Source organism: Tyto alba, unplaced genomic scaffold, assembly GCF_018691265.1.
Source record: "Tyto alba isolate M040663 unplaced genomic scaffold, T.alba_DEE_v4.0 Super-Scaffold_6, whole genome shotgun sequence".
In the NCBI taxonomy this organism is placed as follows: domain Eukaryota; kingdom Metazoa; phylum Chordata; class Aves; order Strigiformes; family Tytonidae; genus Tyto; species Tyto alba.
The window spans coordinates 43,732,337-43,745,209 of NW_024881327.1; the positions used below are offsets into that span (position 1 = coordinate 43,732,337).

A 12,873-nucleotide genomic window follows, 5' to 3' on the forward strand; every position below is an offset into this window, starting at 1 on the left:
TAAATGAGATGGGCTCTATCCCTTATCTGCTGCTTAACTCTGAAGACAGGAATATGGTAAAGCTGAAATCTGTTTATGTACAACACAGCAGAGGGAAAAAGGTTTGACTCCAGACACAACTCAGTATTTCTCATTCCTGAAACACTCCTTTTTCAGTGCTGGAGGAGTACTGACTTTCTGGGACGCTTTGTCATTCTGGCATGACTAAATTATCATTTTCTCTTTCTTTTGGACCTTTACACACTACACATGCTAGTGTCAATCTCCTCCTTAAGAGAGCACTAAAACTCTCGTAGCATTTTGCAGTGAAGAAAAGCCCTGAGGATTTTACCTAGATAAATTAGAAGAAAAGCAGAAATTATTCTCATCATAGCCCATGCTTTAAGTTTCAAAAAGAAACCCCCTTTACCTTCTGTACTGGAAAACATTATTATCAAGCATCTGCTAGACTTAAAAGATTAATCTTTCTGCCTTATTGCCATTTGCCTGAGCAAAGTGGAGATGAAATCCTAGCAGACTAACAGCCAGCAAGTCTATCTTTAGGGCCTGTATATCCCCTTAAAAATACTTTGCTGACATCCTCAACCAAGCGAACCCCTGTATCGTTTCTCCTGCATTATTACAGTTACTATATATGGCCACTGGATGGGGCAGAGCCCAGGAAGGAGGCACTGGGTGGCTGGGGGCATTGCTGCTGCTAAGGCAGAGGCACCCTGTGCAAGGGATGCTGCATCCCCAGCCCAGGCAGTGCAGAGATGCAGACTGCACTTTAGGCCATAAATCTGAGCTAGGTATGATTTAAAACATTTTTCCATCCAAACCTGTGAGTAGGAGAGAGGAGGAATACTATCTAGTGGTGAAAGCAGGGGACCAAGTCTCAGCCCACCTTGGTTCTGCTCTGAGATCTGCTACAGCTTGTATTTGTGATTTTAGCCAGGAACCTAAAGCAAACTTTTCCCTGAGAAAATAAGCAAATAGGATGCTTGTGGTTCTGTATTCACTGGTGCATTGTTTGTTGCTGGTTTGTTGCTTTTTTTTTTTTCTTTTTTTTTTTTTTTTTTTTTTTAATTTACATATTCATTTGGGTTTTTTTAGTAATGTGTTGTTTTCCGTGGTGCCGGTCACACACACACTCCGGTTCACAGCCAAGTTGGGGTCGTCTGGCTCTGTCAAAGCATGCAGTCAGCAGCCCTGCAGACTGGTTAAAGCTCTCATGCACAACTCGGTCCATCACATGTCCAGGTTAGGCCTTAAATAGCTCTTACGCAAACATATTGACCTTGCTGTGATTTGAACCAAGGTATCTAAAACCATCTTTTTGAGACAATTGGGGGTGTAAGTCCTTGGAGGTTTAATTTAGTTTGTAAAGCCCTCACTGCTGGTGATGATGTGTAGCGGAGAAAGAACCCAGCCAACCATCCTGAGACACAGTATGTTCCTGAAGTTACTTATAAACTAATAATCACTATATGGAAATCACCTGTACTGAGTATGCATCCCCAAACACACTTTTTCCACTCAGTTCTAAGGCATGATCATTCAGCACTTGACTCTACTCAGCTACAAAATGGAGATAATAACCTCTTTGGGGAACATTACTTAAGACAAGAAAGTAATGTATGAAGTGTTTTGAGATCTCCAGCTGGAATTTCCCATAGAAAGTAAAACGAGCCACACAATGTTTACAGTTACAAGCTCAGCTTTGTGCTGATTTAAACTGGTAAAAGAAGAGCTCTGTCAGTAGTTTATTCTCCAGTAAAACTCAGTCCACAGTAAGACTGGATCCCAGAAGTTATTTGACTCCCCTCGCTAAGCTCAAGGTAGTGAAAAAAAAAGATGTTTTCAAAGACTTTTAAGGGAGACAACATGCAGTTGTCAGAGATGGAAACTAGGTAGGACAACCAGATTAACAGCCCTACAAGGAGTATTGCAGGGTCTCTGGATAACCAGATACAGTCACAACCTTGATTTTCTTATCTCTTCAGGGCAAAAAATCCCTCTTACTACAAGTTCAGAACTGAGTGAACATTGTCAAAATGATAGATGCAGAAACGTCTACTTATGCCTGAAAGATTCACTGCTCAATTACAGCCCCTCAACTGAAGAGACTGCTGCAAAAAGGCTGCACACCATAAAATGAAGAAAAATTAACAAAGGGTGACTAACATGGAGCAAAAATGAAAATCAAGGCCAGTACTTCAAAATGATAGATTACCTCTCTGGCATGATAATTCAGAAATACATTTTTGCAGGAGGCAATGCTAAGAAAAGAAGGCTTTGGGACCGGACACCATGACCATTTCTTTATTCTCCCAGTCTTCAACAAGAAGCTACTTCAGAACTTAATCTCTTTGGCATCTATTTATTTTTAATATTAAGAGCAGTTTTCTGTGGCCTAGTCCGAAGGTCCTGCACACAGAACACATTCATCTGGATGAATAGAGCCACTAAACAAGCATGTTCTTGTAATGCCATGTTCTTAGTAGTCCTTTTATTTTTAATGTAGAATTTCCCAGGGATGCTGACAAATAAGTGTAGTTTCAGCAGCCTGTTGGATGTGCTGAGACAAACAGGTAGATTTAAGACCTTACTTGACCACAAATTCACAAGAGCACACACAGATGCACATATACTCAAGCGCGTATGGGAAAAGCTCATTTTGGGGTCAGAGTGTGCAACTGCACACATTTTTTCATGTACATTTTTGTGGGATCATTTTAGGACTGAAGTCTGGAAAATTCCACCACTTCATATTGCCCACCATATTACTGCTATGATCTCAGCTCTAGCCTGAATTTATACTAGTCATGCTCCTTGCTTTAAAATCCTGACAGGCTCTTTGGTGACATCAGCTATCTTTTTTTCATCAAGCATTTGTTAGCTGGTAAAACTGAAACTCCCCTTGTGGTTTCCAGTCTAGACTTCAATTTGCACCAGGTTTATCAGCTGGGATTTTTTGGTGTCTTTGTTACAAAAAAGGTCTAAAATATTCTGCATTTATTTCACACTTGTCTTCTGATAGATATTTTAAAATTATTTATTATATACTGATAGCATCTGACTTTAAAAAAAAAAGTCATCTAGCTTAGCCTCTATGGGAAAATCTGGCCTCCAAAGCCTCTTTAAGCTTTTCAGGCTCAAGAGTAAAGCTTTAATTTGACACTTATATATTAATTCATGAGAACTCACTGAGTGATAACCTGCCTCCACTGGCACATATTGGTACAGTATCTTTGACAGACAAGGAATCTTATAATTTAAAAATATGGTTGAAGAGGTCTTTCTCATTGTCGTTCTCTGAATCTGCCCATTTTATTACCTACAGAAAACACACACAGGTGACAGAGTGCTGGAGTGGACCCATGCCCTCTGAGTGACAGGCAGGGACCACTCAAACTACTACTGCCAAGCAGTGATCTCTTTCTCAGTATAGGAACTTCCTACACAAAGCATTCCTACACAAGATTTTCAGAAGCTCATTTTAAGTAAGGCCTGAATGAGCAAAAAACAAATTATTTTCATAATAATAAAAAAATCCCTTAAATTTTGCTACATTTTTAAAAATACAAACCCCACTGTTTTTCTTCTCAAAAAGCTATACTTCTTGAACACATTGGAGCTGTTGTAAGAGCTGCACAGATGATTTTTGGTGAGCTGTTGGATAGGCAATTTGTTCTACAGATAACAGAGTGCTGCAGCAGCACTGAGGACTTGGAAGTTGAGCGTACAGTAGTGCTGCCATGTACTCAAAAGAATTTTATTAAGAGAGAGCTTTGCAGCATGAAGGAACTAAATAAAGTGCTGTCAGACTGCCTCTAAGTGCTTTGCAGATAACATACTGTCTGGCCATTCACCCTCAGCACACACAACTTTGTTAACATGCAACTGCACAAAAACTTTTTTTTTTTTTTTCCTAAGTAGCAGGAATGCATCTGGTATATGAAAAAACTAGCACTGCTCTGTCTGTCTGTGTACGGAGTGCTTTATGTACAACTTAAAAAAAAAAAAATTATGAAAGAAAGTCTGATAAATGCCAATGAATTCAGTATTACCAAACCCAAGTTTAGAACAACACAGGAAATAATGGTGCAGTTACTATGATCTCACCGCAGCGGAATTCGCTTGGAAAAGAATATGACTTATGAATTTCTTTTCATTCCAATCAGTGTTTCTGAAACTGTAGGTGAATTAGTGGGATGCTTGGATGGTGCTAGACTTTAAATCTTAAAACAAGATACCTATGTTAGAAGAAGCCTAACAAATACATGGCTGTGATTAGTTTATATTAAAAAGACAATAGAAAGTGCATTTTCTAAGCTAAGATACAGACTCGCAGTCAAAACCAAACACACACACACACACACAAACCACAAACCCCCAAAAGGTATATTCAAATATTGCAAAATAGGAAATTACAGATTAATTTTCCATTTAGTAAATTAGCCCACAGCAGAACTTATACCTCTTAAGCTACAATTTATGTCTTCCTCTTCTGCAGAAAAACTATCTGCCATGAAGAAATTCCTCCATGTTTAATTTGATTGTATTTGGAAAAACCTCACAATTTATTCTTAGAAAAATAAGTACCATATAAGGTTAGATCAGAGCACAGCATGGAGAATGCCTGATGAATCTTACACATTCAGACTTTTACAGGCATTTAAAAAGCTGGATTTCAAGGTCTTAAAACAAGCTACTGAAACTGCAGTGATAGTTTCCCACACTACTTCACTGACCTTCACATTTGAAACTGGCAAAGTCCAACATAAATACTAGTAATCTGGTTAGGATCTAAAACTGCAGACCTTGCATTGTGATCTTCTACATTTGCAGAAAGAACACAAAGGAGCGTAAGATGATTTTTAAAAAGGGAAAAGAGGAAGACCTGGGAAACTACAGGCTAGTCAGTCTCACGTCTGTGCCCAGAAAGATCATGGAGTGGATCTTCCTGGAAACTATGCTAGGGCACATGGAAAACAAGGAGGTGATTGGTGACAGCCAACATGGCTTCACTAAGGGAAAATCATGCTGACAAATTTGGTGGCATTCTACAACAGGATTACAGTGTTGGTGGATAAAGGAAGAGCAGCTGACATCACTTACCTGAACTCATGCAAAGCGTTTGACACTGTCCCACACAACATCCTTGTCTCCAAATTGGAGAGACGTGTATTTGACAGATAAGGAATTGGCTGGATGGTTCCACACAAAGAGTTGAGGTCAGTGGCTCGATGTCCAAGTGGAGAGCACTGATGAGTGGTGTTCCTCAGGGGTCAGTATTGGGACTGGCGCTGTTTAACACCTTTGTTGGCGACATGGACAGTGGGATCGAGTGCAATGTCAGCAAATTTGTTGACAACACCAAGCTGTGTGGTGTGGTTGACATGCTGGAGGGAAGGGATGCTGTCCAGAGGGACCTTGACAGGCTTGAGAGATGGGCCTGTGCAAACCTCATGAAGTTCAACAAGGCCAAGTGCAAGACCCTGCACATGGGTTGAGGCAATCCCATGCACAGATATGGGCTGGGCGATGGGTAGATTGAGATCAGCCCTGCAGAGAAGGACTTGGGGATATTAGCAGATGGAAAACTGACTGTGAGGCAGAAAAGTGCACTTGCATCCCAGAAAGCCGACAGTATCCTTGGCTGCACCAAGAGAAGTGCACCCAGCACGTCAAGGGAGGAGATTCTCCCACTCTACTCTACTCTTGTGAGACCCCACCTGCAGTGCTGTGTCCAGTTCTGGGGCCCACAACACAATAAGGACATGAACCTGCTTGAGCAGGTCCAGAAGAAGCCATGAAAATGATCAGGGGGCTGGAGCACCTCCCCTGTGAAGACAGGCTGAGAGAGTTGGGGTTGTTCAGCCTGAGAAGAGAAGGATCCAGGGAGATCTTATAGTGGCCTTCCAGTATTTAAAGGGGGCCTGTGGGAAAGATGGAGAGGGGCCTTTTAACAGGACGTGTAGTAATATGACAAGGGGTAATGGTTTTAAACTGAAAGAGGACAGATTTTGATTAGATGTAAGGAAGAAATTCTTTAATGTGAGGGTGGTGAGACACTGGCACAGGTTGCCCAGGGAAGTTGTGGATAACCCCTCCCTGGAAGGGTTCAAGGCCAGGTTGGATGGGGCTTTGAGCAACCTGGTCTAGTGGAAGGTGTCCCTGCCTGTGGCAGGGGGGTGGGACTAGATGATCTTTAAGGTCCCTTCCAACCAAAACCATTCTATGATTCAATGACAAAAACCCATTTCTCAGAAGTCTGCATTCCCAGAACAAACTGTAACAGATGATATGCTGCTAAAGCACGATTAGCAAATTTTGACTTCAGGAAGCTGAAGGATTTTTCTCCATCCAGAGCAATTCAAACAGGTGTCTCCTTAGACATCTTTCTTTTTAAAAAGGTGACTGTGATGTTAGGATGGCAAATTTTTGCAGGGTAGCCTGTGGCAGTAGGCTATAGTGGTAGCCATAGGTCTACAGGAGAAGTCACTGCAAAAAGCAATCTGGGTCCCAGCACCCTCCACCTTAGGTAATTTGAACCTTCAGCTCATTACTCATGTGCCCTAACCACTAAAGCTTTCTGGAGAATGAACTGGAGATGAAAATGGAAGGGAATTTGTCACCTCTCCTCTTGGTGCCAGATTATTGTGCAATTTTCAGTGAAAACCATACACAGCAGCAGCAGCTGTGTAATACTCAGCTTCTGGTTTCCCAAGGAGTTGCTTCGAGGCCTGAATATTAAGTTTGCATTTCTGCAGTCCCAAATTAGATGGGATTTAAGTGGTCTGGATTTGCATGAAAGTTGCCGTCTATCTCAGTTATTAATGTCAACTAAGCCAGCAATGGAAGTACTTTGTGGGTGGAAAAGCTCCTGGTCAGAAATCCCCCCTTACCTTTAGCCACTGTTCTGCCTGCTCTTTGCTCTGCACTGCCAGAACCAGGGCATCTGCTCCTTGGTGTGAGATTTTCAGCTCATGCTTCTTCTTTTTGCTGTCTTTGGGAATGTATGTGATACTGCAGTCATTCAGGAGCAGCTCCATCTGGGGCTGCTGGTCCTTGGAACTTTTGTAACACTAAATAAAGGTAAGGAAAGTTCAAAAGTTAGATATCACCTTTCTGAACCTTGAAGGAAAGCTGTTATTATATAGAAATGCTATTTTTTAATTGTTAGTATTTTTCATGCGCCCCTTTACAACATACCTCAGAGTTAGGCCAATGCCAACTTTGCTTATCTCCTTCTCATTCCCTCTGTAACACCAAATTACTTCCAGACTGACATTAATAGACATATTTTATTGCAGGACAGGTACAACATATGGAGAACATTAAGCTTCTCTGCATTATCCTTATGACTCAACCTTGACCTTGCTGAGGTAGGAAGAGGGTGATTTAGGATATCTGTTCCCATGTAGCAGCAGAATAAATTTGTACAGGTAATGACTTTAAAGCCCAGATGTTTACCCTGCCCTCTAGCAACAGCCTAGCTTATCAAGGCAAATCTACATCAGTGCTTACACGCTGCAGTTTCAGAGACACTGGCACATGCTTTAGTCAGATGTTCTTTTTCTTTAGATAAATTTTAAAAATTGTCACGATGTGGAAAGTGTGCAAATTCCCACTTTTCCAGCTAATACAGTGTAATAGTCACTGCGCAAAACTGCAGAAATCTTCATGTTAGTTTGCTCTGTAAGCTCCTGGCTAAAACTATATGACTTACATGATGTTTTTTTCCCTCATTACTAAATGTTGTCAGTGAACAGTCATTACATGCTGGATCACTGACGACCTGCTCTGTGTTTGAACTGGTGATCTAAAGATGGAGAGTTCCACATTACATCACTTGTCCGATAGACCCAGTCCCTATTCCCATCTTCCAACGCATCAGTGCAGCCGAGGTTCCTAAAGTTGTTGTAGTGCCAGACTACGGAACAACGTTTAACTGTGTACATGAATGCCCAGCTATTTTATGTATTTATGTAAACTGGGCTTTCACTCATACAAATAAGCATGAAGGCTAAAGAGATGTCTGGTAATGAAGAATGTATTTGCTAATAAAGACTAGTTAGTATATGCATACATAGAATAGCTGACTATAAATGTGAACAGAGACAAGCACATGAACTTCTGCATGTCTGCAGCAGTATTCATGTCATGATGCAACTGTCAGGAAGACAGTAGCTGTTAAAAGTATGTTATAAACACTGCAACTTACGCTGAGTAAATACAACCCCCCTGCAAAACCAGTCTCTGCAAATGACTCATAAACCTCCTTCCCTCTTCAAAAGCCATTAAGTCAAAGTTTCTCTAGCTTGATCACAGATTTTGTTTCCAACATTAAAAAAATTTTAAGTTTTCAAACTATGAAATCTTGAAAACACACATTAGTCACTTTAAGCAATAAACAGCATACAATTCCCTTTATATTAATTTAAATATTTTATTTATAATTTTACATTACTAAAACGGAAGTATTTTTATATTAAAGGACTTTAAGTGAAAAACAATTCTCTACTAAAAGTTATTTCTAATGTCTAATTCTAATTAAAATATTTTGGTTTTACAATGACAGCTGCATTTATAACACAAGCAATTACTAATCCCTAAGAACATATATTTGTTTTACTTGCATATCTCATAAGTTAAATGTCTAAGTCCTCCTTCAAACAATAAACTAATCTTGTGTAACTTGGTCATTAGACTCCTATTGTGATTTTTATTTTCTTAATCCCCACTACGGAATTACTGAAAGACAATCCCCATAAGGAAAAAAAAAAAAAAAAAAAGCTTTTTCAGACCACACATGTGGCTAAAGGAAGTGAAAATAGAAAAAATAACATTTCTGTAGAGAACAAAAAACATAATTGTAGAAGAAATATTGTGTGACTTCAGAGAAAAATCTGTTTCTTTCCTTTTTGCCTTCTCTCTTTTGTTCAAGCTGTTATCAGACAGTCCTGAAATCTGATATGACCCTGACATATGGTGATAAAAAGGTGGACTGAGCATAATGGCATTATAACAATATAATAAAAACTGAATCAGAATCAACATTATTTTCAACATTTAAATAGAGGATGATAAAAAAATTAAATCCTCAGTAAACACTGAATACCACCAAATTCATTCCAACTACAGTTTCAAAAACGTCTTGCCTCTACTTCATGTCCTGTTATTTCCTATATAGCCATAAGCACAAATATACTTGGAAAGTGAACACACCTAAGTTACAATGTATCAGCGTAGAATAATGAGGTTCTACAGAAAATGTACAGTCACCTGTTAATCAGCTTTTAACATTTGGGATATTGCAGTAATTATTAGTTACATAATTAGTTACAACTGTTGGAAACACCTGAAGGGAAGGCAGGGAGTGCCTAAGACCCCAACTTACTTATTACTGTAAGCATTAGTTTGCTTAAAATGACACAGAAATAAGTCTTTCCCTCAATTAGGCTCTCTTTTCAAAAAATAAAAAGTCATCTATGAGCAGATAATTTACTAATGTATGAAATCTTCCACTGATGCCTCTAATCAGAAAGAAACAGAACAGATTTGCTTAAGGAACAAATATATCCACTTGTTTCTTTCCTTTCTATAATGCAGCTGTGCATCATGTGAATACTGCATCTGTAATTACCACAGAACAGATGGCAAAGGTTTAGTTTAAAGTGTATATATTACCACAGCATATGCTGCCAAGTGAATTCTCAGTCTAACAAGGGACTGTTCTCTCCAGCGGTCTGATCCAACAGCTCATACACAAGGCTCCCTATGAGATTTTTTTGTCCGCAGGGAATGAAAGATTGGATTTACAGTTTCAGCATTTTTTTTCCTAAATGAAATATGTTAGAAGATAATAGGCCAGACTCTTTCCAATATCAGGGAACTGTTTGGGTTTAAGTGCAATAAAAATCAAAGTCCTAGGTGGCTACATGATACACTTAAAATTTCAGTGCTTCTCTATTTCTTGAGTAAATCATGACCAAACTTTTTGGTAAGGTTACTGTAGACTTGGCCACTGTTTGCAGAATATATTCCAAAAAACAGATTCGTGTAAAAGTATCACTTCAAATGTGCAAAGTAAATATAGCTAGATAAAAATAAAAATTACCAGTAGTTTGTTTTCTTTGATAACACACAGTAATTTGGTCCATTGCCCAAATCGTTTCTTTCTAAGGAGGAAGGCACAGATTTTGGCATCCTTCACCAGATCCATAGAGGCTTCCTCAGAAGGCCACTGATGTCTCATTTTCTTCCCCTTTCCATCCTCCTCCTCTTCATCGTAGGATTCATAAGAGCTGCTCATAGCATCTGAGTCATAATCTTTGAGAAAAGCATAAAAGTGCCAAGTTAAAACATTAAGTCATAAAGTGTACTGAAATAACTGGAAATCTCAACAGGGTTCATTTTAAGTTAATGCTTTTGAAAGTCAGCCATGAACAAATCGCTGTTTCAGTGCTTAGCAGTATCAATACGTTAAGTTAATTGAATAAGAGATGGTGTTCCATTATGAAACTTTAAAAAAGACCCATACTGACACCTTGGGAATTTTAATTGAAAGAATAAGCTGGAAATACACAGCTGGAATTAGGTAGTGTTTTATCATCTTCAAAATACTATTTGGCAGATACCTTCATCTTTCATAATTCTTTTACAGAGACACATCTTAATCTTGCCCTATTACATAATGCAAAATGTTGACACGGAAATGTCAATATTAGTACAGTGTATCAAGAAACAAATGCTGAATATGACAAAGAGTACATTATAGAGCACTATCTATCTATCATAATATTTCATATAATTCTCAAATACAGCACCTGCACTGATACAATTAGCGTTGAATAGACAATGCTATTCCTTGAACTACATATTCTGCAGGAGTTACAGGTGTTCTGCAACAAACCATTTTGTTGTGTGCTTAGCCTAAACAGCTTAATCCTGCTCCAAGTTTGGTGATGGAATGGCAAAATTCCTTTTTATTAAATAATCTTTGATCAGGCCTTTCATTTTCAACAATGCAGTGAGCTCTAGCAGACCCATCAACTACAAAACTAATTTGCCATTATCACAGAACCCCCTCTTGCACTATTCATACTTATTTATCTATGTGGGTACATATATATATAAAGCCCTTCAGATAATAACACCTGTAAGCATGCCTGTTATCCACTGGCACATACTTCTATAGGGAGAATTGATCAGAATATTTTCAACAGCCGAAATTTCATATAAACACTTCAAGTAGACTTTGATATGTGTTTAGGCCAGAAGGTGGAAGAGAACCTCTCAGTTGCTTTAGGTAGGTATTAAGGACACAGCTGGGATGTAGGAAGGAGACCTGGGACAATTGGGAAGAGGACAAGAGAGTGGATTGCCGGAAAGCTCATTCTATATCATTTCCACCCTACGTGCATAGTCAGAATGGAATATATCCAGATCTCACATCTCTGAATTGAGAATAGATATTCTGATGTGATTTGTGTTTTCACAAAAATGTACAAAACAGCATATATTCATTACAAAGTGAACTGAAAATAAAATTTGAAGCTCTGGGAATTTTTTTTTTTTTTTTTTAATTTTAATTTAATTATTGTCTTCTAGTCAATGCTGCTACAGGGTGTTTAGTTTGGGACAGGTCCATACGGGCAAGTGGTAAAAGCCTCAGATGATTACCAATGGAAAAACACTATAATTTTACAATTGATTTACAAAAATCAAGAGAAGGAAAGAAAAATTTAGAGTAGATGTTTAAACTGACATGTTTGGAAACATTTATTCCAGAGTACTTATTTTTGCATATTTTTTTAAAAGAATGTGTAAGATCTGGTAGAACTTGCTGCTTTATCCATCTCTTCCTCCTTCCCATGAAGCAGGAAAAAAATCTAAGCAAAAACCCACCAAAATCAGAACCAAAACAAAACTTTCTCTCCCCCCAACCTCCTTTTGGAGTGGCTATCCACAAACTTTCACACAGAAACATCAGGAAATGCTTGAGAGATCACTGACCACTCTCAAACACACAGTAGCATGCCAGCCTGTTTGAAGCAGAGGCAGAATGATTGATGTGGTGTTACCAAATATAAAGATATAAAGTCTAGTCATTAAATCAACATCTTCAAGAAGGCCTTCTCCCAAATGCATGGGCTAAGAGACAAGCTGTGATAACCTAAAGTTGCTGTCTCTCCGGGAACTTCATCTTTAACTCCTGCCTCTCACATCTCAAAAAAGTAATACTTAGGTGCCCTAAACCTCCTCATCCCTTCTTCAAATTTAGTAGCAACCTTTGTCACAGCTACATCACTGTCAAAATTTTCACCTTGATGTTTTCTCTGTTTCTACAATACTCTTTTACCTCATTTATGATTTTGTTCTAGTTTTAGCAATAATATTATTCTGAAACAATTTTTTTTTGAGGTAAGAAGCAGATGTAAGAAGTCACTACTCATATATTGAGATATGGAAATACTATTCTGGTAGAATTTTTCTGTTTAATTACTAACGAGATTTTTCCTCCAAAATTAAGAAACCATCTTTTCTATGTAAGTGTCTGGGATTAATTTTCATCAGATCAACTTGAAACATGACTGTACAGGAGGAACACTCCTCAAATATTGTCTTCCCAAGAGAGTGGATCTGGGTCATTTTTCTACACTCTGTGTACACAGGGAAGAAGGGATGTTTGCATGACAGTCAAATTTTCTTATCAGAGGATGGTCTATCAGATATGCCTTCTCCATCCGCATTTTTAAGTGCATCAATCAAAAGGATGCAAAAACAGAATCTGTTTTAACACATTGTTTTTCCTTCCTCATTAGGACATGATTTAACTTTTTGGTATTGCAGAAAAGAAGGTTTCACCTTGGATAAAATTAT

The 12,873-nt window shown here is 38.6% G+C and overlaps 1 protein-coding gene across 2 annotated transcripts in view; it reads right to left on the reverse strand.

Annotated features, from left to right (window-relative positions):
- The window catches only part of AFAP1 (actin filament associated protein 1), a 124,284-nt gene that overhangs the window by 35,778 nt on the left and 75,633 nt on the right, over positions 1–12,873 (reverse strand). For both annotated transcript variants that reach the window (XM_042808314.1, XM_042808315.1), the window contains exons 5-6: positions 10,109–10,320; positions 6,894–7,073 (exon numbers count right to left, since the gene is read on the reverse strand). In XM_042808314.1, coding sequence (XP_042664248.1) covers positions 6,894–7,073; positions 10,109–10,320 — 392 coding nt within the window. The remainder of the gene's footprint in view (positions 1–6,893; positions 7,074–10,108; positions 10,321–12,873) is intronic.